We start from the raw sequence: 23,995 nt of genomic DNA, 5'->3' as shown, positions 1-23,995 counted from the left end.
TAAGAACTAAGGCCGTTCATAGAAGAGGGACAGGTCTGAGAGGTTGAATCGAAGAGGACGGGGGCACACACCAACGTGCAGGGAGAAGTAGAAGCTGGGGGGTGTGTGGCAGGCGTAGGTGTTGGTGGGGGGGTGGACAGCCAGCAGGAAGCTGTAGATGAGCCGCAGAAGCTCCAGGTCTGGTGGAGAACCCAGCACCTCCTGGATGATCTTCACAAAGGACAGGCAGACGTCCTGGGGCATGGAGGTTAGATGCTCATCCTTGTGCTCCTTTTGAGGAGGGGATGAGAGAGAGTAAGGGGATCAGAGGGGACAGGGGGGGCAGGCCCAAACAAACACACACGGCCCCTAACTAAACCTAACCCTAACCCTAACCTACCTGAAGCACCTGGCAGGTGAGCAGGAAGCGGTGCACCACCTGGGCGTTGAGTAGCTGGCAGATGTTAAACATCTGCTGAGGGTGGTGAACCCGGATCAGGATTTCCAGTGCCGCCAGCAGGGTCTCCCACACGCCACACTGCAGGGGGGGTAGGATAGGCAGGCGGGGGCACCGTCAATATTCCACACTACATATACCAAGCCCTCCGCGGGCCTGAAAGCAGAGATCAAAGCCCCACTTCTGCAAGCGACTCCAGAGCGATGCGCCGCACTCTCAGCCACCCTCAGCTACTCGGAGGGATGAAAAGAACCAGATCACGAGATGCTGACCCCCCCCCCCCCCCCAATATCATCTTTCCTGAGGCCCTCTGAGAATGGAGCACGGAGCACTTCACCAGGGACATGATGACAGGAGGCTGGGTTGCACACACAACCTTCTTAAACATGCTTTTATCAAGAGTACAACTTTCACAGCCCCCCCCATTACCTCTACTAAAGTTCTTTACAGGTTCCATATCCCCATTGATTTTCCCCAGTGACTATCAATCTGGCGACTAGCATTTTCTGATAACACCAGAAAAGTCTGTAGGGGGCGCCAATGCAATGCATGGCCAAAGCGTTTTATCTTGAAATTCCTTCAGACACCTTCTCAGGCCTCAGGACTGCTGTTCAGAACGTTATCTCCATGAACCAGCCTACCTGAGCCTTGGACCAGATTTTCCAGTCAAGGAGCACTTCAGACATCAGCGTGAGGTCCTGGACCACAGCGGTGGACTCCGTGTCCAGCCGAAATTGGCCATCCTCACCCAAAATCAAAACTGGCCCGCTGCAGCAGCCATCAAGAAGGGTCTGAGAACCAGGCAAAGGTCAACGTTCAGCAGGTAATGCAATCAACTCTTCTTACTACATAATGACTGCAAGGTCAAAGGTCACAGCAGAATTGATGATCCTCAGATATCATCCAGCTAAATAAAGAAGAAACACTTCAATATGGCCGAGGGTACTATCCCCAACAAGCCTATGACACCTAGGGCTGACCTTTAGGATGTGATATCCCACGATGCACTTGGACTTGATGAGAACCTGGTGGATCATAGCGTATCCGTGGCAGTTTTCCATCTCATGAAGGCGGTGCTGGTTGTACTTGACCAATGAGAGCAGCACCTGTAGGACCAGGGCCTGGGTTCTCTCACAGTCACTGAGCTCCACAACCTGGTGATGGGGGCATGTTACATCCCATTTAATCCATGTGTCATGTTTTTATATCTGCAAAGCGTTTGTCATACCAGTGATGCTTCTTAAATTGATCTGAATGAAGGTAATGAGACTGTCTAGTATACACAAATCAAAGCTCAGTCTTTATGGGGGAGACAAAGCGTTGGGAAAAGATACAAAAATGCCCCACGACAGACCGACTTGAGCAGAGGACACTACGTTTCCCATCTCCTAAAAGAGAAGGTTAAGGATAATGAAAGCGACTGTTTACGGAACACTGGCCACAAATTCATACCGGAGTGCTGTGCATCATCGAGAGCTACACAGGTGGCAGAAACACCGGCCCACCTGACAACACCGGCCTCAACACGCTTCCCAATGCACTGCACACAGTGCCTGGAGAGATTAGATCTACGACAACCTTCATTGTTAACACGTGGCCCGAGGAGATCATGAGTAGAGGTAGGGGGGGTGGGCGTCGATGATCGTATATGAGGATTTAACGGGACAGCCTCATTGCTCTGGCGAAATACTTATTGCCTGTTAGTGGAAGTAAACCTTCAATTACAGATTTTTACTACAGCAACATTTACGGATGCATTTCAGATTAAGTACGTCGCTCAAGGCTACAAGACAATACTGCTCTGTAAAATATAAAAACATAAAATGTAACTATGGCGATCAAGAGGCTAATTTTTCAGTGGCAGTCATAAAATTACCCACTCCAGCACAAAACATTAACATAAGCCATGTAGGAGAAAGGGATTGGGGGGGGGGGGGGTCCATCATACCCGGGCGAAGAGGAAGACGAAAGCACCGGCGCCTCCTATCTTGTGCAGGACGCTCTGCAGCCCCTGGGGCTCAGTGGGCCGCAGCGTTGCCAGGGCCTGGGCATCCAGCGCCGAGCTCTGGGCCTCCTTGGTGCTGAAGGGTCTCTGAGAAACCACAGTCTTGGCCTGGCCCTTCAGGCGGATCACCGGCTCGTAGATGGTGTACTGGGTGGGGCAGCTGGGGGTGTACACCACTGCTAGGTTCTCCTATGAAGAGCGCCAACAAAGAGAGACGTGATGTATGCAACACAGATGTACTTTTATTAATATTAATATTATAGCAGGCCTCCTATATCTGCTTTCATATTAAGTCCACAAATAATTCACACTTGGGGGAAACAGGGACCTAGATAAAGAAAGCAATGCAAGACCTACGATGAGCGGTGCTGTGTCCGCGTGACGGTTCCTCATGAGCAGCTCGCGTATGCGCTCACACTGCAGTCCCTCGCGGGTCACATAGCGGGAGAGCTGGACCCGTGCCTTGCCGTACTTGCAGGGCATGATGGAGGTGAGGTCGGGCCCGCTGGCGTACAGGTAGAAGGCCTCCTCGGGCCCGATCCGGGAGCCTGACAAAGAAAGGCACGGCCATCACAAAAGGATAACCAGCAGAGACGGCACCGATCCGAAACCCATTATCGGTATCAGGCTGGTATCAGAAAAACATGCTGGATCGGATGTCAGGGGACGGGGGGAGTAAGACACCGATCCGATTTTCCATCAGAGAGAGGTGTAGCCTGAAAAATGGTAGCCTCACTCGCATGTTGGCAGACTTTGTGACCATGGACTCACATTTTCATAGTAACTTTGAAGCTTTTCAGTGCCGTTAATTTAGCATCATTAAAAATGAGTCCAAAATGTAGAGCTCCCAGGGCATGCGATAGTTACACACAGAGGCATAAGTTAGACGCTTTTTATATTGTATTAAAAGGTCTTGATAGAAAATGACAATTTAATTTAAAATGTTATTGTACAGGTTAGCAGAGTGTTATGGGTTGAGGTGTGTGTGTGTGTGTGTGTGGGGGGGGGCAAGTATTATTGGTGGGTTTTCACTGTCCGCTCCCTAACCCTTGCAAAAGTGAAGGGGTGACTGTAATTTACACTGAAGAAAGAAAAAAAGGCAAAACTGCAGAGTACAGTTTTTAGTGCTGATTTTTTTGAACATGGTAAAATTGACACAAACTAGACATTTTCAGATTTATATACTTTACTACTTAAACGTTTTATCTGTGCTCCATTGTATATTTTGTTCTCCAGTACTTTGTACTTTTTGACTAGAAATGGTTGGGGCGCGCAAGTGATTTTTTATGGTTTGATTTGGCAACAGACTGCACTTCTTGCACTTTAAGAAATATTTGTTCATTTTTGTGAAAGCCGTTACTGAATAAAACTCAGAAGCAGACTTGTGTAAATCATGTTGCCCGTGGGTCTCTTACTGTAGCATATTGGCAAAGCTTTTGTTAGAGTAACATGACCATTTTATTTTCCTATGCTTAGTAGTTGATAAAGAGGAAAAAAATATTGGATTGCTATCGGTACTGGCAGAAAAAATATTGCTCGATCTCTAATAACTAATGGTAACCAAGCCAGTGGTTATAGAGAACTGCATTCTGGGAGGAAATCCCAAAATGGAGTGTTAAAAGGAGCAGGTCTACAAAAATGCAGCATTTTAATAATGTGAGTCCTTTAGTACTTCTTATAAAACATGCCCAAGAGAATGATAAGAAAAATTAAGACAAAAATGCAAAATACATAAAAAAAAAATAATAAACGTCACGTGATAAAAACACTCGAGCATCGAGTTATTTCTAGAAGGGCACCATGGGAGATCAAAGTCTGAATAGCACACGTGCGTCACTGAGGAAGGGTGGGACGTGGGTGTGGCAGGGGTGACAGCTGGGGCAACACGCTCACCGTTGAAGAGCAGCAGGCTGCCGATGTCCCAGCCCCCGCCCAGCCTGGCCACATCCTCGGGGGCCGGCAGGCAGTGGCCCAGCATGCAGAAGGTCTTATTGCTATCGGAGGACAGGCCCGGTTTCCGGGGCAGCATGTAGTCCAGGAAGACCTCACACTTCCTGTAGACACACAAGCACGCGGTGACATGCTGGCCGGCCGTCTGCCATCGGCACACACACTCAATCCCCAGATTCATTTCTTATTTTAACAAATATTAAACATCAAGAGGTGAAAAGTTCAGGGTCAGAAAGTACAAATCCAGACCAAAATTTTGTTCCAACCAACCAGATGAGCACTCTGTGAATGTGACTCTTTATACTCAACTGGTCGGTTGAAGCAAAATCTTGGCCTGGATTGGTATTTTCTGACCCTGAACTTATTAACGCTGTTAAAAGTTAAGAAACACAGAGGAAAAAAAAAATGAATCGAAGACGTCTTCTTTTATATTAAAATGGACCACAATAAAGAGAGATACAAGTAGTGGCTGATGTTGCGGCCCGAAACTCCCTTAAAAATGCCAGCAGAGAAATTGGCAAAAGAACTTATTGTGAATTATCCTGTTAAATCCTGGCCCAACACAAGAGAGGAAGCTGTTCTGAAAAGCAGGACAAATTAACACCAGTGTGGGCAGCGGTCCCCAGTGCCTACCTGACCCCGCACACCCACAGTGTCACCGTGCCGTGGATGTTTTTCTTGCCCTCAGGCTGCTGGGTGTAGCTGAGTGCCAGGTGCTGCCACTTTCCGGGCACGAGGAGGCCCTCTGGCGATTCAGCCTGCGCCAGGAGTCCAGCCTTCATCTCATCATTGGGATCCATGCAGATCCTTAGAGAGACGACCCAAGACAGGGAAAGCCAGAGAAAAGGAAGGTAAATCCCCACTGATCTGGAAGCCACATTCTTAGTTCTACCTGATTTATGCTGTTATACCTTGCTGTACATGACATCCATCCATCCAACCATCCATCCTCCCTACCCTAGGGGAGTCAAATGACATCGAGTCCTATATTTAAATAAATAAACCCTGGGATAACACTGGCTGCATCCCCAATAACCAAATGAAGAAGCTGGCCCTGGGCCTGCTCACGCTCACCTGAAGGTGACGGCACCTGTGGAGAGGTCGGCCCACACCTGCAGCATGAGCGCCTTCGAGCCCAGCGAGATGATGTGGAGGAAGCCCTGCTCCACAAGCCGGTCCAGGCAGCGAGACGAGATGAGGCGCTCGGCCCCCAGCGACGGCTCCTCCTCTGGAACGGACAAGCACACGTGGGGCCCCGTGCTGCCTCTCAGCCTAACAGCTGTGCCGTAACTGCCATTAGAGCCATTTCGGGAGACGGAGGAGATGCGGCAGAGCAGTTTGAGGACAGACTCTAGAGCGATGTGTTAATGGCTTCCATTTCTCTGCAGTAATAGCGCAATGTGAATTTTACCGCGGGGGCACGATGGAGCCATCAGGCCGAACAGCAGGCAGGACAAACGGAAAGACCCGGAGTACCTGTGCTCTCCACACTGCTGTTCCTCACTGGTCCTGGCTTCCTCTTCATATACCCGGGTTCAGGGGGGCCCTCGCCCCGGGATGTAATGTGGGCCCTGAGCCACAGGGAGGTGCTGAAGCCGTTGGCCATATGCGGCCAGCAGTTCTGCCCCACCAGTGGCAAATGGATGGGAGCCACGTGCCAGGGTGAGGCGAGCTGGTGACCCGCCCGGCCGTCAGCCTCTGCCTCCCGTCGACCCGGGGTCAGCCTGCCCCGCCACAACAACCCCATGGACTTGGAACTAGCCGGTGCCCCCCAGGCCACACCGGCTTTGGGCCCAGGGGAGACGACACTCGTGGTAGAGGTACCAGGCACCAGCGGGAAAGACAGGTAGTGCAGCGGTTCCATATCCATATTGGCCTCCACGATTTGGAGGACTCCCCTCAGCAGGATCTCCTGCGGGCCGTTGAGAGGGATCAGGAATGTGTGCAGGGGAGAGGAGGTGCCAGAGACCATTTCAAAATGATCTACCTTCGTTAAATTAGCCAAATCGTGAGACACATCAAAGACTATTGCAGGTTTCCCTTATAATTTTCTGACTAAAAGCTGCAATATTAGACTTTCCCAAGACACACCACTTTAATCCAGACTGATGTTTGTCATCTAATCTTGGGAATAAGAGGCTTGTGGTTGATGGTCAAGGGAGAGCAGACACACACCAGCTTTCATTATCACATTGGTACTGAAAACTCCCAGGAACCTTATATTAGGTTTTTTCCTTTTTTTTTGAAGATATCCCAAAGGTGCAAAACCATCACGTCAAAAGCTCATCTTGACCATCCTTTGATTACTAAAATTGTCAAGCCTGTCAGTAGATATCCTCATTAAAGGGCCTCACTGAACCATATCTAGGCTTCAGATCTTCATGTAATATATTTTCTTGTTTCTGCATGGGTGTCCTGAAGAGGGCACCCCTTACCGTGGGGGGTGTCTGCTCTAAGAAGAGCCGGATCAGCATGGAGAGCTCCTCAGCCGTGATGCGCTCACTGAGCATAGCAACCAGCAGCTCCATCAGCAGAACCTGGCACCCTGCAAAGACACCCAGCCACTGGTTACTCCAGAGTCTTCAGGCAGCTCCCATCCACAACCGGCACAGGGAGACATTGGTTAAGTGTGGGCAGACACATCGATCATTTTCAGTCTAAACCAGTGTTTCTCAATCTGGTCTATGCGACCCAGAGACAGTCCATGTTTTTGTTCCTACCGGGAGTTGGGATAGAGCAAAAACGTGTAACGTCAGTGGGTCCCTGAGGACCGGGTCTGGAAACTCTCCATTCATTTCTATGGGAAAAACCCTAAACCAGGGGTGTCAAACACCAGTCCTATAGGCCCAGAGCCCTGCATAGTTTTTGGTTTCTCCTTGTTTAACACACCTGATTCAACTCCTTGTGCTAATTACCACACAGCTCTTGAGCTGAATCGTTTGTGGTAGAATAGGAAAGAACTAAGTTACACAGGGCTCCGGCCCCCCAGGACTGGAATTTGACACCCCTGGTCTAAACTATGTGTAGAACCACCAACAACGCTGGAGGCTGAGAACACATACCCTTGGAAGAATGGTCCGTCTGGTTCAAGACATTCTGGAACCCCCCCAGGATAGTTTTCACTGCACCCTGTTGAAGGGGGGGGGGGGGGGTCAGGTCTTCAGAAAGCATACACAACACCTCACTACAGAGGATACAGGTTAAAGGTCTCCTAGAGGCCACCGGAGACTAAATCACTGAGCTGGTCTATGACACATCGATCTGACACTGAACCCCAAGTGACCTCCTACATGACCCCCACATAATTAAAAAAAATAAAAAAAAAAAAAAAAAAAGAATGAAAGGGAGACAGCACAACAGTAGTGGTCTTACATACTGGAATCAATGCTGCAAGATAAAATAAAGACAGTAGGGGGCGCAAGAGGATGTAAAAAGGAGTAAGGGTCAAGTAAGGTGTTTTTTACCAACAGAAAGTACAATAAAACCAGAGAAAGGAAGAGAACTTAAGTAGTGGGAGGGGTAGGAGGTGGATGTGGCAATCCTGACCTGCTGGTAGAGCAGCGCGGCATTGCGGGGGTGACTGCGGACAGCTCCCAGCAGGCCCCGGAGCACGTGCCTGAGCACCTCCAGTTCCGGGGAGCCGGCAGAGAGCAGCAGCAGCTCCATAGCGCAGACCTCGGGGAAGAGCAGGGCGCCGCGCCCCGCCCACCCCTCCACCGCTGCCATGGCCGCAGCCAGCCCCTGACCGTCCTCTCCCAGGCCGGACAGCTCCATTCTCGCCTCTGCCCGGGGACAGACGGACGAATGACACCATTCAGGCACATAACACAGGTCAGGTGACCCCCGGCCAATCGATCACACACATCGACTGCAGACACCCCCAACCGCTACTACCAGACAGCAAAACTGGATTTAGCTTAGCTCTACAGACTGCTTGATCAGTCAGAAGAAAATGTGGCTACATTTAATCTCACCGAATCTTTTTATCCCAAGCAATTTATATGATCCTGTACAAAAGAAGAGGGGGAAAAAAGCAACAGCCAATGAAAGAGAAGCAAACAGACTCCAGCTATAAGAGCAAAAAGTACTAGGAGCTCCCAGATCCTGAGATGATTATTCTGGGTGACTGAGATGCAGTCAAAGCAGTAACAGATGAATGAGACTGACTGCATGAAGCTTGCTTATTTTACCCATTTCTCCACTGGACTGGAGCCTCCAGAGGCAGTGCTGTGTCAAATGAAGCATATGCAGACATATTCCAGTGGTGTGTGAAGGTGTTCTTGCCATTGCCAGAGAGCCCAAACAGGACTTTGCATGGACCAGATGCCTGTGGGCTACGGCAGTGCTTCCCAATCCGGTCCTCAGGGACCCGCAGACAGTCCACGTTTTTACTGTGGACTGTCTGGCAGGGAGCTGGGAGGGAGCAAAAACATGGACTGTCTGGCAGGGAGCTGGGAGGGAGCAAAAACATGGACTGTCTGGCAGGGAGCTGGGAGGGAGCAAAAGCACGGAACGCCTGTGGGTCCCTGAGGACCGGATCGGGAAACACTGAGCTGTGGACATGAAAACTGCCCCAGCTCTGAGGATGTGGGAGAGGGGGGCTCCACATTCCTCCCTCCTTAGCACATCTCCCCTTCTGGGTGGCTTTTCAATTAACGCCACGGCGCAATGCTGCTTCCAGTATGGCTGAATTCGCTGCACCCAACCTGCTCTGTTTACCTTTCAAAAATTTCAGCAAATAAGTGCAACCTGTTAAAGTATTTTGGCCAGCGGTAACTGGACGATCCTAAGCCCCTCCCCCCTACATCACTGTAACGGACAGATATGCTAAACAAAAGAAAAAGGTGGCACTAAAATTTAAATGACCAACAGTGATGGCGCTTTTCCACTGGCATACAGGAACTGAGCTGTACCCAAGCCACACTGCCAAGACTAGCTACAGCACAGTTCTATAGTCCCTTTTTAAGCAGGAGGTTCCAAGTGCATCAATACACTGCAATGTGCGATACTACTAATAATGAATAATATATAGAATAGGTTTTTTCTTTAGATAATCCAGCCCCCCGTATCTCCATACATTTCGACCAATCGGGTGGTGGTGATGCAACCAGCTGGGTTTGGTCGCGCTTTCATCCCCGCTAGTTAAGAGGGCCATGTCAGCGCAGTTACGGCTCGGGTCCGGCCTGCATTCTTTACAATGGAAAACTGCAGGTCGCAGTGTGGCTTGTGCACAGTGCAGTTCTTGCTGGCAGTGGAAAAGCGCCATTACTACTTTCAGATGCTACCATTTAAAAATCTCAAATCACCTTTGTAGTCTAGAATCCCAAAAACATGCATAGCCACCTTATTCCAAGCTAAAACGGGTTCTCAGCATTGAAATTTTTAAGCCACATAAGAAAACTTTAAACTGCAGTTGCAACACTCCCAGCAACAGATTAATCTAATCTCCTAGTTTCCGTTGAAGAAGTGTGAAGCGGAGGCATGGAGGTTATTTGCTGTACGCCGCAAACAGCACGGTTGGTGGAGGCGAGATAGGAGGTAGGAAATCAGAGGTTTTGGCCTTCTTCTGGGCGGGCTAGGAGTTGGAATGCACTGCAGTACTAATGACTTCTGAAATCCTCACAGATGCTCCCCTGAACAGCTTGTTCCATCTACCACCTCGCTGTGTCTTGGTATTGACTCCACGCTTCCAGCGGTGCAGTAAAACAGTCTAGTAGATCCAATCAGACCTGACCACGGCTAAAGGAAGGTGAGCCAGCGCTTTTTGCTCTTCAGCTGAGGAGATAATCCTTTCCTCAAATCGCAGCGGATCTGCTTATTTCCAGTTTCCCAATCAAATTTACGGGCATCGACTTAAGGGGCTTCGGCCTTAAACTGTAACCTAACTGAGCTTGCATGTTAAGAATAAAACTTCAACCAAACTGGCGTGAGACCGATAGCTTTCGAGTTGGACTGCCTCATTGGGAGACGCTGCTGTCACTCTGGGGATATCGATCACCTGCCAGAATCTGCGCCTATGCATCGCGCGGCAAGGGGGCGAATCCACTACCTCCCTGGCACCCCGTACCTTCTTCCTGGTCGCTGGCGTCCTCTGGGTTGTCCTCACTGTCTGCCTCGTAGCCTTCCTCTTCCCCGGGGGGCCGGATGTCACAGCCTGGGGGCTCGTCAACGTCCTCCGAGACGTCCTCCGCGGGCAGCGATGCCTCTAAGCCGGACTGATGCTTCTGCAGTGGAACGAGGGCTGGGTTTTAGTACGGCGGCACCCATCCAGAGAGAGAACGGCAAACCGGTTTTGTTACACCCAAGCCACAAGTAAGTTAGATAGCAGGAATAAGACCAAGTGAGCAAGACTGTCGACTTTCCACTATCTTCCCCTTTCCAACTACACGTCAGCGGTGCCAAGATCTCCTGTAATTCCCACAGTTGGTGATCGCAGCAGGCAGAGTGCCGCATCCAGCAGGTCCAGACTGACCAACTGTTTACAGATCCAACAAGCTGGTGACGGCTGACCCAAAGTGTCACTTGGGCGCCTGAAATCTGCTGTTCTGTGACCAGTGCCGATCAGAACCCTGGCCTATAGAGCCCCCAGCTCTTACGCCACACAGAAAACCACCATGCTAGATTCTTGGTTTTCCATCACCATAAAAATAACAGGAGAACACAAAGTCCATTTACGATTAGCGAAGCTGCTGTGCTGCTTTTCCTCTTCCCCCAAAGGAGCAAACTGAAACTGTCAATTTCCAGGTCATGAGACCAGTCACAGCTGAAGAGTGGTACAGAAGGGTGTGCCGTAGCGCTCCAAGGTCCAAAGAGCTTCACTGAGGTCCGCTGAGGATGGTGGGGTCAGTTTAAGAGCACAGATTCCCAAATCTCACACCACCAGGGGTTAAACCCGCTTTTTTCACCCCCCAATTAAACACCTCCTCCGGTGTCTTCATCCCAGATCGTTCGCTGTACCCAGCGCCTATGCCTGCCTTGTGAAACAGAACCAACCCCGCCACCCCCCCCCCCACGAGTTCCTATAAAGGGGCGGGGCCAAAAGAGGGCTAAAGCCGTTGCGTAAATGCAGACGAAACAGCCTGCTGGGGAGACAGAGGGATCAGCGGCCCACGGAACGGCACGGGGGAGCAGATTAATTAAAAACAAAAGCAGCCTTTGACACTGATAATCAAGCCATGGAGGCGGATAAGACAGGCCAACAAAGGCCAGAATCCACGCTCCACAGGCTTGGGTACTGACTGCAGGGCTTTGCTGCAAAGGGGAGGCTAACAAGCCCCACGACGGGGGGGCAAGGAGGTTCAAATGGGACTGGGAGAGCAGCACGGAGCCTTGGACACGCAGCTATACACATGGGCAAAATCATGTATATATAGACAGATGCTCATCGCTTCGCGATGGTTCAGCTTCTGATATTTCGACTTTAGGATGACGCGACAACGATGCACTTTCAGCAGTCATCACACTTTGAACTGTGATCAGTTCCCAGGCTGCGGATATGCCGTATAATACCGTCTAATGAAGCCGGGCAATGGCAGCACCCACGCTTCTGCTCTCTGTAGCCTTTGTGAGCATAAACATTTCATTCAGTGTATAGAAATGTAACAATTTTTTTCTGTATTCAACCAATTGAATTTGCATTAATTTACTTTTCAATTACTGGTATTCAGTTAGAAACAGTACTTAATTATTTACTTATTCAGTGACAGTAGTTTTATTTACTTATTTATTTCTAGATCATCGAAACATAACCCCATTGTAAGTTGGGGAGCACCTGCATGACTGAAACGAGTAGGTTTAAATGGGGGGGGGGGGGGGCACCTTACCCTCTCCGCCTTCTCCTCAGGTGCGTCGGGGCCACTGCAGACCTGCGCCTGGGCCACGTGGAGCAGGGCGTTGAATAGTGGGATGGCAAGATCAGAACCGACCAAGCCTGAGCGCGACAGCTGGCCCCTCATCTGCGCCAGTGTTTCCTCCACTGTCTGGGAGGGGGGAGGGGAGATCATTTCACATACAAGCGACACATTGGTTTACACAGTGACACCGCAGCTGCCTCACACCTGCCTTGGAGAATGCCATCTAGCTGGATTAAACAGACCCATTTCAGGTGCAGAAAGTCCCCTTTATCGGCATGGGAGGTGAAGTGAGGTAGGGAACGGGGTTTCCGTGGGAACGGATGCGGTACCTGGAAGGGCAGATCTGGCTCCAGGCGCTGCAGTGCTGAGCTAGCACTGTGCAGGCAGATGGCCAGCAGGGCCTCCAGAAGCCGAATGCAGTGCAGTGGCCACTCGTCCTCGGCTTTCCGGGCAGCGTCTTTCGCAAATCCAGGGGGATCGGAGGGACCCTGGGGCGCAGGCTCCGGGGAAACCTGGAAATGCATGTCCTGCGGTGTTCGGCCGGCCTCGTCCTGACACGATTTCCTGGCTCGGCTGTCCCGGCCTTTGGGACTGAGCTTCTGGGTCACCATGGCCAGCAGTTTGCGGCAGGCCTCCAGGCCGCCCAGCCGGCAGAACTGCCGCTGGAAAGTGGGGCTCGCAAGGTAAACGCGGCGGCACGCCATCCACACGTCGGCGGCGCGACGCATGTGCTCCTGGGGGGGGAGGGTCATGGTGTCGGCCGACAGGCAGGGGAGCCGCCCCCCCAGGGGTTCGCTGGCCGTGCTGTCATAGCCGGACGTGTCCTCAGAGTCATTGGTGGAGTCCCGATCAGAATCTGCATCCTTGCTGACACAGAGAAAGGCCACACACAGGAAGAGATTGACAGAAGCCAGGAGGGACTCGGTCCGGCCCCGCCCTCCTCCGCCCTTGCTCCTCCGCCTGGGGGGGCAGGCCTCCCGCAGGCCCTCATAGAACTGCCTGAGGCTCTGTGGCCCATCTCCGATTTGTCCCCAGGGTCCCTCAGGAGGCCCAGCCGCATCCACTGGCCCCTCCGTCTCCCGGCCGTCTGGCCCCTCCATCAAGCCGTCGGCCTGCTGCTCACCCACAGTCAGGATTAGTGTCTCTAGCACCTTGAGTGCAGACGGGCGTGTCGAGTCCAGCCAGATCAGCTCTGTCACCTGGTTCAGCCCGTTGCAGCTCAAGAACAAGTCCCGGATTACCCTGAAGACCACAGCACCAATGACAGGGACAGCACACGTTAAACATTAGCATTCAAAGCTTATCCTGCGTTCGATTATCTCTCAAAGAGTTGGAACTCGGGAAAAAAACCTTATGAAAAACGCCTCCTTTCCGACGTTGATCTCGGACAGAATTTTGTTACCCGTGTTTCCCCTGTGATGTCATTTCAACATAGCGGCTTACACAGTCAACAGCAATTCTATTTTATAAATATTCAAAATGTTTATTTTGTTAAATGTATTAATAATTATAAATGTAATTGCATGTGTTCGATTTAGAGAACACCGTATCATGACCATAAACAGTATCCTAGCATGCAAGATCAGATTTTTACCAGACTTGTTAGTATCTTTGTAGTTTGTTTGCCTCTCAAAAAAAGAATATCGCTATGGATCTACTAAAATATTATAAAGCGTTTAATGTGTTTTGACTAGTTGTTTGTTTGTCTCTTGGAAAAAAGAATCTCACTCCAAATCTGAATATAAAAAGCAACAACACACAACAGCGTGTTCATGGAGGCAGCCATGTTTGTTCCGGGATGTGGTAGCTCGAACGGGAGACTGGTCGGACGTGACGTCACGGACCTTGGAATTTACGACTTTGGAGAGATAATCGAACACACCATAACACACAAGGACCTTTCACACCAAAGTTCTGGAACCTGGTCCCTGGTTACAAGTTTCTGGGCTGATCTCGTCTTGGAACTTTTGCAGCTCCTGGATACTTTCACACCACACAAAAAGAACTGCAACCTTTACGTCATATAAGCATGGGAGATGCAAAAAGCTCAAAAGTTTAACTTTACACATAATTTCATAGGAAACTACACCGGCACCCCAATACAATGGAGGATAAATTTCTTTAGTTAGTTATTAGGGGTATTGATCACAATCAAAATGGCACACAGCCTTTTATTTATATTTTTTATATGACCTGTGACATGTTTATGATTCAATATTAGATCTTGCTGGCAGATCAATCTTTCGTTTTCCACAGAATAAAAAAAAAAACAATGTAACGTTTTCCCCCTAATAAGCGCTGGCAAGTTTCATCACCAGCAATATTAGACAAAAGTAAATTGGTTATTGATCAAATTTTCTGATTCAGAAATATGAATACGCAAGCAAAAAAATATAATTGATGCATTAAATGTAACTGAGGTAGAAAATAAGTAGAGACTAAAGGGTTCCGGAACTGCCTCTGAGGAACTACAATGGGGCCCTGGTTCTGAAAAAAGGTTCCTGCTGTGTCAAAGCGCCTACAATTAACCCCAAATCACGGCTCCCGAAGTGTTAAAATGTAGGTGAAATAGAAAACTTCACAGGTGCTTGTCAAAGTGACATTTAAAATGAAAAAAAAAATGTCGCGCACGGCTGACACTTTTTCTGTGCGACACCTCACGATTTATGTGGCGATGCGTGTTACATAAGGCGTTCCTATGTGGGCAGGACCCGTGGGAGTTTTTCTGGCCACAAACTGTCCTCCGGCAGCATAGACTAGAACCACAAGTCCCACTGCGATGTGACAACAGGGATACTGTAAGACCAGCATAAAAAGCTGAACTGAGCGCTAATGGCTATGCACTATACGTGCAAATACCAGGCAGGCATTACACCACGTTCCAAATTATTATGCAAATTGTATTTAAGTGTCATAAAGATTAAATATTTTGTTTTTCAATTAAATTCATGGATGGTATTGTGTCTCAGGGCTCTTTGGATCACTGAAATCAATCTCGGACACCTGTGATAATTAGTTTGCCAAGTGAGCCCAATTAAAGGAAAAAACTACTGAAATAGGGCATTCCACATTATTAAGCAGACCACCATTTCCAAGCAATATGGGAAAGAAGCGTGAAATAGTTGAATGCTTTGGATAAGGTATGAAAACCTTAGATATTTCACGAAATACTTAAGCGTGATCATCGTACTGTTAAGAGATTTGTGGCTGAGTCAGAGACACCCAGGTTCCAGCAGATAAAGGCACAATGAAGGTTTCTGCAAGACAAATACATCGGATTAAGAGAGCAGCTACATTACAAAGCAGCAAACGGGTATTTGAAGCTGCTGGTGCCTCTGGAGTCCCACAAACGTCAAGGTGTAAGATCCTCCAAAGGCCTGCAGTTATGCGTAACCCTTCTATTCGGCCGCCAGCCAGCAGAAAGGGCAGCGGTGGGCCCAGAACTACATGAAGGCTGATGAGTGCCATGCAACCCTGGATGGTCCAGATGGATGGAGTGGTGGATGGTTGGTGGACGGCCACCATGTCCCAACAAGGCTGCGACGTCAGCAAGGTGGAGGCGGAGTCATGTTTTGGGCCGGAATCATGGGGAGAGAGCTGGTCGGCCCCTTTAGGGCCCCTGTGACAATTACCTCTGAAAAGTTTCTGACTGACCACCTTCTTCCATGGTACAAAAAGAAGAGCTATGAGGGGGGGAGGCAGTTTACATCCAAACAGCAGCTCTGGGAGGCTATTCTGACATCCTGCAAAGACATTCAAGCAGAAACTCTCCAAAAACTCACGAGTTCAATGGATGCAAGAATTGTGAAGCTGCTATCAAATAAGGGGTCCTATGTTAAAATGTAACTTGACCTTTAGATTGTAATAGCTTTTGATCTCAGTAAATATGACCTCCTAATGCTGCAAATTCAACAAATGACCATTTTCAGTTCTTTACAACCTATAAAATGTTTTGAAACGCTGTTGTGCGTAATAATTTGGAACGGTGCATTTTAAGTTTTTTTATTTTTGAAAAACATACTGTTATCATTGGCAGGTTTGTTCAGTAATATTCAAATTATACCCTAATGGTTGATGACTCGAAAATTATGCTGACTGTCATTTGCATCGACTATTTAGGAAAATCAGAGAAAAATATCATTTGCACAATAATTTGGAACGCGGTGTAGGTCTGACTGCAAACCAATTCAGTGGTACGAACTAAGCATTACAATGTGACACAACGCTCAAAGATTATAGACTGAAAGGGGCTGGGGCACCACACCCATCCAGTTATCATATTTACTGCTTGGAGTTAATCCACATGCCCAAAGCAAGCAGGAAAACATGCTTCCAATTTACATTCAGGAATGTAACAGCCCGACTGACTATTACAACACTAAGGTAACACACCCCTCAATCCATCTTCTATACCGGCTTGTCCTATGCAGGGATGTGGGAGTCAGGAGCCTGTCCTGGAAGTTATGGGCACAAGGCAGGGAACAACCCAGGACAGAGTGCCACCCCATCGCAGGTAATGCAACACAGACTTAAATAAATCATGATGCACAGAGATAACAAAACCAACAGGCAGATTACCTTAACTGTGTGATTACCTAGTCAGTCTTAGGCGGAAGCCTGACTTAATTCAGCTGATGTACACCCAAATGAACAATAAGCGCATCTCTCTCAGTCCTTGTGGAAGCACACACAAGCTAAAAAATGAAACAAAAAAAACCCTAAGAAAAGAAAAGAGTCAGATTTCTAGACAAACTGCATCTAATGGAATGCTTGTGCCATAAAGAATGCAAGGACAAAACTACATGGACCCCAGGAGAAAATGAACAAGCATCCTACTCACGCCACTTAAAGGGAAAGGAAACGTAATCAGGCAGAGAGCTGGCCGCCTATCGACGGGACCTGCCACAGTAGACCGTACTGTACTGGGATCAGTTCTTCGTGGGAAGGGAAAGGAATGGGGCTCACCTGGACTTGAGCAGCACGGGCAGCGTCTGCAGGTACACGAGCAGCACTTCGACGGGCAGGCAGTGGCTGTGGTAGGCGCAGGCTTGGGAGCAGGCTGAGGAGACCCCGAGCTCGCGGGCATGCCGGGCCAGCTCCACCCCCCGCTGCAGGGCGGGGCCGAGGACATGGGCATAGAGCTGCCACTGCACGGCCGCATTGCCTCGGAGCAGCAGCTGGCACACGTGTCCCGCCACCAGAAAGTTCCGCGCCCGATCCTCACCGAAGGCCAAGTCCCGGTAGGCCTCTAGGGCCTCCCACTTCCACAGGACATCTTCGGGACCACCGCTGGGTAGGATGCCCTGGGAGCGATATGAGGGGCTCAGGGAAAGCCCGGCGGGCTCCTCTGGGCCCGGCAGCTGGCTGCCATCCACCGTGCAGATATTGCAGGAGGCCAGCCTGGTCCTCTCCAGGGGCCGACCGCCCCCCAACTGCTCCAGCAGCAGCCGGCTGAGGATGGTGAGAATGTGAGACTGGTGTCCACGCAGCTCGGGCACCTGGAAGGCGTGCAGCAGGGGCGTCACCACCGAATGCGGGTCCATGCAGCAGCAGATGCCCACCGCCTGCACTGCGGAGAGGACCTGCAGGCAGGTGGTGGCCGAGGCAGGGAGGTGCTGCAGGAGGCGCAGGCACTGGTGGGCGCATGCCGCCACGCAGCAGCAGCGGTCGGGGTAGTGCACCTCAGCGGCCCCCGGCTCCTCCTCAAAGGGATTGCGGCGCGCTGCCTGCTTGAAGGCAGAAACAGGCAGCCCTGAAAGGTCGCGGTGGTGGTGCAGGAAATGCGAGTACTCACAGCGGCGGTGCCGCCGCCGGGCGCAGACCGACTGGTGCAGCTGCTCGGACTTGGCCTTCTTGACAGCGCTGATGATACGCATGACACCGCCGACCAGCTGGCGTGCCCGTGCCGCCGCCTCCGCACTGCCCGGCGTGTCGTCCCGTCCACGCAGGGCCTCCAATTGCAGCACGGCGGCCTCAAACAGCTCCAGGCCACGGTGCTGCACAAATTCGTGCACCAGCTCCATGGCCTGGCTCAGGAAAAACGGGTTGGGGGCGGAGGCCTGTAGGCAACCCAGCAGCACCTGCAGCACTCCCTCCAGCAGCTCTGGAAGCAGCAGAACCCTGTGCCGGTAGCGGGAGAAGGAGAAGTCCTCTCGCACCTCCAGCAGGGTCTTCTTGGGCCGCGGGGCGAAGGGGTCGGCCTGCTTCTCCAGGCAGCCGCGGATCTTCAGCGTAGCTCGCAACAGGTCAGTCAGGTTCCGCCGCAGGCTGTCTGGCAGGGTCTCGCCCTGGCCCACATCCACAGACATCAAGTGCAGGATGGTGCGGAGGAGCATCCTCTGGACCAGGGCAACTGGTTCCTCGGTCCAGCCCTCAGCCAGATCCTCGGCCCCACCCCTGACCCCACCGGGACCGCAGCAGTCTCCAAACTCGGCCAGGATCTCTGTGAGAGTGGGAACCACGCTGGCGGCCAGTGCAGGACTGTGGTTGAGGCTCATGTCAAACCTGCACACCTTCTCCAGCAGAGACAGCAGCACATGGCAGAGGTCGAAGGGCGAGTTCTCCATGCGGTTGAAGATGGACAGTGCTGTGGGTTCACTCAGTGGCTCCGGGTCCACTGGCCGGACTCCGAAGAGCCGCGGGACCAACTCACCGCCGACTTCGATGCTGTTCATGGTATCTGCGGTAGGAGGGGCCAATGGAGGTGACAGTGGTCGCCCAGGGGGGTCCAACGGGTGGAGCTGGCAGCTGGCCAACAGAGATGGGCCGTGTGACCGACGATATCTCCCGCCCAGGCCAGCGGCCTTGTCGTCCGAGTTGGCGTCTGAGTCGGAAGTGGAGAGCTGTGACTTGCGCGCATCCCTCACGGAGTAGCGCTGGGCCGTGCGCCGCTGCCGCCGTGACTTGCAGTCCACGGCCGGCCGCTTCTCTGTTCCGCCCCTCTCCTGCCCCGGTCTCGTGGGGATGGCTGCTCCGTCTCGGACTGCAACGATGTCGGGCAGCAGCGGGAGTGAGAAATCTGAAACACACAAACACTATTCAGAGCAAAAAGCACAACAACCACAGCAAGTGAGACTGAGGGCTCCAGGGTGAAAGGCCCTTAAAGATCAGATGAACCTGTTATTCTGCTACAGCGGCTAAATTAAAACAAAGATCTATTTAAGGTTATTTTGTGAAAAATGAAAAACAACTTAAAATTAAGCTCTGTTCTACTACTTCAGCCCCCTGCATCTCGCAGACAGTCCTCCAGGATCTGCACCTCAGCTGAACACTGCGGCGATACACAGAACTAATAAGGTAAAAAATGTGTGAGTCCTCTGTCAGGACAGATTATCATGTGCGCGCTAAAAGCCTCAGTCGTCTCCGCTGCAATTACCTCACGTAGCCACTGTGCTGTGTGACATACATGGTGGAGTGTGGGGGGGGGATCTTTATCATACCAAACCACCGGGCACAGAATTTACACCGTGCTGACACATGGCATTAAACACACACACACACACACTTCTACTACAGACTGCAATTAACTTTCATACCTTCGTCCAAAAAACACCCATTTCCCAGCCTCTTGTGATAACTACACACCAGTGTTCTCCTAATAAAGAGGTTTCTGGAGACAGTGGCCAACTGAGAAGCTGATTTACACAGTCAGTGAAAGACAAATATTACCTAAAGCATTCAAACGTCACAGGATGGCACAGGTGTCACAAAACAGGGTCCTCTGCTTCTTTATACCTCACAGTGGTGCAGATGCTTAAACAGAACCACAGCTACAGTCTATGGAGCAAGAACAACGGCTAAGGTCTGGCAGGCTGATGACGAAACCCCGCCACAGATTTCGGTTTTTGGTTTTAGAAGTTTAAAAGCAAAAGGATTTCAAAATCATTATCGGGGTGAAACCTTCACAGGGAAATTGCTGCCAGGGCTGTGACTTCATAGATTGACACGCGAGTCCCCATATACTGTTTATCGAATACTGAGGAATCCCATTAAAATACAAATGTAATAAGTAACCCAGGAAACGGATATAGCTGAATTATAGATGTGAGAAACAGGGAGGGGGAGAGAGAGCGTGGGGGAAACAAACTAAAGTAGTAAAGAAACTGAGATACAAGTTTTCTGAGACTTGCATGCAATGACAGCAAACTCACGGAATGCCCGGCCTGAAGGCCAAGGCCGAGGCGAGTTTTCAGGCCCCCGTGGGGTGTTTATGAGGCATGTGCCATGTGGAGCTGTGGCCGGCGTTTACCTCCGGCTTTGTCCTCCTGCACGGGAATCTTCCAGACCAGCGGCAGCAGGGACAGCAACAGTGTGAGCAGCTCCTCCCGGCAGGTCAGCTCCTGTGTGGCGAACCGCACGGTCAATTGCAATGGGATCGGGACCCCCCCCCCCCCCAACACAACCCTGAGCCCTGCCCACCTAGTCACAACACGGCCCTCCCACAGAGACCCAGACAACAATAATCAGCCCCAGAAATACCAGAGCAGATGCAGGACACAGCAAACGAAACGAGGATGCATAAAAACACAGCCCAGCATTAACGGCAGACAGGCCGAGGCCTGCTTTTTTAAAAATTGTTATTATTATTTTTATTACCTACAGGGGTGGTAAATTAGGGGGGTGTTACGCCTGCATGGCAGACCTCCTGCAGGAGGTGCCCCCTCAAGCCCCCACTCTTCTTTCATGGCACATTCCTCACTAGGGGGAGAAGGCCGGCCTCCAGGTGCAAATTAAAAGCTAATAAGCTGGAGGGTCACCGACCTGCGGCGGTCAGGACAGAAATCAGGGCGCGCTATTGGAGGAGGGTTACCGACCAGCAGCGGACAGGACAGAAATCAGGGCGCGCTATTGGAGGAGGGTTACCGACCAGCGGTGGACGGGACAGAAATCAGGGCACGCTATTGGAGGAGGGTTACCGACCAGCGGTGGACGGGACAGAAATCAGGGCACGCTATTGGAGGAGAGCGCCCTCTACTCACAACCACAAACATGACCAGGCTTTAGACCCCGAACACCCCCAAACCCCAATTACTGCTCATATGTCAACGATGTCATAATTACTCCCAATTAAACGAGAATCAGCCTCACATTCTAATCTCAAAGTCAGTGTCCTTTGTTCTCAGAAGCCAACGCAGGAACAAAGTGCAAGATGAAAGATATGAAAGGATCAATATTTTTCAGGACACATGCAAGTTGTGCCAAACGAGGTTTGGTCCAGTGACTTATGACATGCACAGGCAAACCCCCTGCAGCAAACCTCCTTCACAGATCAAGGCGGCCATATCAGGGACAGCATGACGGTCCCCTTTCCTTTGGCTGGACAAGCTGAATTTGTGGAATACAGAGTCCTGCATTCCCTATGGCCCGTGTCAGAGGGACAGACATCCGACAGTGATTCCCACGTGTCTGACAGGACAATCAATACTGCTGAGAAACCACAAGGTAATTCTCTCTCGGGGATTTGCTCATTCCCTATTTGGGCGCATATCCGATTCACCTAGAGTTTATTTGGCTAAAAGGAGTTTTCCCAATGGCTGGAGGTAGGGGGACACAACCCTAAAGAGCGACACGATCTATTTTGATCTTCAAAACTGGGGGTAGATCTCTCCGACTTATAAAAGAAGGAGGAGGCAACAAAATAACAATTATCAACAATATAAACCAAGAAAACCACGGGGGGGGGGGGGGGGGGGGACTCATTCTGCTGGTTTGGGTTTCTGAGGAACATGAAGCTTCTGAATTATTAATGAGGTGAAGAGATTGTGTTCGTTACTGAGAGCTATGTGACGATAGCGCATGAGAGTTAGCATATCGGTGCTCGGTTTAGCGGGGGTGGCGCCACGTGAGCTGTGTGTATGACGCGGCCTGTCACAGGCAGGAGTATGTGTGTGTGGCCAAATGGTTAGCAGGTGCTATCCATGCTAATCTACTGCTAATGCTAATAAGTTGGTACATGGGAGGCTGTCAGGCGACAGCGGATGCACACTAGTGCTAGCAGAGGATATGTAAGCTTATCACTACAGAGAGGCAGGACCAGCAGCCGGCTACTCAGGCTACGGAAAGAGTGACTCAGAGCTCATTTACATACACGTCAAGTGGCGACACGGGCCGCCATGTTGGTCTGTGTGTTCAGACGACGACCCCACCTGGTCAATGACAGAGTCCAGGGTGCTGAGCAGCAGGAAGCCGCGGCCCAGCACCAGGTACTCCCCCAGTGCCGCCATGTGGCTTTGGTTCTCCTCATCCTCCTCGACCCGCTGGGCCACGGCGCTGCACAGCTGGTGCACATCGGTCAGGAATTCGCGGGCCAGAGTGTTGCTGGCTCCACTCATGTCGGAGCTGTGAGAGAGAGAGAGAGAGAGAGAGAGAGAGAGAGGGAGAGAGAGAGAGAGAGGGGCCAGGACTGTCTCAGTATCAGGGGTGGGTTTTTTAAGGTCGGGGGGGCATAAGAGGGGTCAAAAATCACACAGACAGGCAGTCTTGTCATCAGTCAATGATATGTTTTTAATTGGTGAGTGACAGGGGAGGGGGCACTCCGAGGGCCCATCAGCTTTTAGCTGGAACCAGAGTCCCTGTGGACCCTCCCCTGTTTATGCCCCTGGAGAGAAGGAGGGGTCTCATTTATGATTCAGGTCTTTGTTTCATGCAGACGGCCTTTCGTACGTAGTTGCACATCATTCCAATATAAACTGCACTGTTCAGAATGCATTGGGACTAGCAGGTCCATACGCATCATCAAAAGGGGACGTCTCTCGGGACAGAGATTATGCATGTGACACAACCTCAACTTTGGAACCGAGGAATCCCTTAATTCAGTCACAGGACTCCCCCTCCTCCCAGTGGGACCCCGTGTCTTTACACAGGCTGCAAAACCCAAATTACAGTCTAAGCCAATTAGGGCCACCAAACGAGGCAGAGGGGGGGGCAGAGAAAACAGGCTCGAAATGGTCTAGGAGAGCATAACGAACAGCAGCATGCAGGAATTAGGTTTCATAAATAGGAATACAAAAAAAACAAGTGGCCCCTATTTAACCTCCTGTCAATAACCCCCTAAAAAGACTTTGCAGAGTTGCACGTGCTCACTCGGAAAAATAGAAAATCGATTCTAAAGAGCGATTCGTGCCTTCGTACCATATGACCGTATTCCAAAAACACAGCAACCACCTCCCTAGCTCTAAAGGTGTCACTACACACTGAACATTTCCAATCTGTGTCGTGATCAGCATTCCGTTAGTCACTTTGGCTTTTTTCTTCAGTGTTTCTCCTGGTGCAGACTTAGGCCTAAAAAGTTAATGAGGTTCAGTATTCCAACACCATGTGCAGACCCCTCCCACACTAAAAGCAAAGAGCAAAAGCAAACCTTTCCATGACCCTCAAAGCCATCAGCTGGAATTCAGCTGGATTGTGTGTGTGTGTGTGTGTGCCTGTGTGTGTGTGAATAACCAAACCTTTCATTCACGTTGTACTGTGCTTTCAGTAAGAAAAACACATTCACTCTCCCATATAAGGTCACATTTATCCTCATTTACTGAAACCAGCCTATTAAATGCTCCGGAAAAAATCAATATTGCTCGAAACATAACACGGTCTATAAAAAGTATTATTCTTAATGTATGAGAATTACAAGGAAAATAATCTAATAAGCTACATGCTCTTCCTGCCTGGGACAGAATGACAAAATCAGCTGCTCGTTTTTATGAGAAACCATCAAAAGGGATGAGATGTCAGCAGTGGAAGTCAACTTACTGTCAC

The 23,995-nt window shown here is 50.5% G+C and overlaps 1 protein-coding gene across 6 annotated transcripts in view; it reads right to left on the bottom strand.

Moving 5' to 3' along the window:
- The window catches only part of lyst (lysosomal trafficking regulator), a 60,082-nt gene that overhangs the window by 18,384 nt on the left and 17,703 nt on the right, over window positions 1-23,995 (bottom strand). For all 6 annotated transcript variants that reach the window (XM_023796236.2, XM_023796238.2, XM_023796241.2 and 3 more), the window contains 19 exons: window positions 22,390-22,582; window positions 20,493-20,583; window positions 17,210-19,262; window positions 12,574-13,486; window positions 12,215-12,370; window positions 10,459-10,615; window positions 7,938-8,173; window positions 7,454-7,520; window positions 6,827-6,936; window positions 5,868-6,303; window positions 5,466-5,619; window positions 5,025-5,198; window positions 4,335-4,495; window positions 2,799-2,989; window positions 2,385-2,630; window positions 1,417-1,590; window positions 1,078-1,227; window positions 380-517; window positions 72-270 (listed from right to left, as the gene is read on the bottom strand). In XM_023796236.2, the coding sequence (XP_023652004.2) occupies window positions 72-270; window positions 380-517; window positions 1,078-1,227; window positions 1,417-1,590; window positions 2,385-2,630; window positions 2,799-2,989; window positions 4,335-4,495; window positions 5,025-5,198; window positions 5,466-5,619; window positions 5,868-6,303; window positions 6,827-6,936; window positions 7,454-7,520; window positions 7,938-8,173; window positions 10,459-10,615; window positions 12,215-12,370; window positions 12,574-13,486; window positions 17,210-19,262; window positions 20,493-20,583; window positions 22,390-22,582 (5,999 nt within the window). The remainder of the gene's footprint in view (window positions 1-71; window positions 271-379; window positions 518-1,077; window positions 1,228-1,416; window positions 1,591-2,384; window positions 2,631-2,798; window positions 2,990-4,334; window positions 4,496-5,024; window positions 5,199-5,465; window positions 5,620-5,867; window positions 6,304-6,826; window positions 6,937-7,453; window positions 7,521-7,937; window positions 8,174-10,458; window positions 10,616-12,214; window positions 12,371-12,573; window positions 13,487-17,209; window positions 19,263-20,492; window positions 20,584-22,389; window positions 22,583-23,995) is intronic.

Source organism: Paramormyrops kingsleyae, chromosome 3 (genome assembly GCF_048594095.1).
Source record: "Paramormyrops kingsleyae isolate MSU_618 chromosome 3, PKINGS_0.4, whole genome shotgun sequence".
NCBI classification, from domain to species: Eukaryota; Metazoa; Chordata; class Actinopteri; order Osteoglossiformes; family Mormyridae; genus Paramormyrops; species Paramormyrops kingsleyae.
Note: the sequence above shows the minus strand (reverse complement) of the source record. Positions and strands in the feature narration are given on the sequence as shown.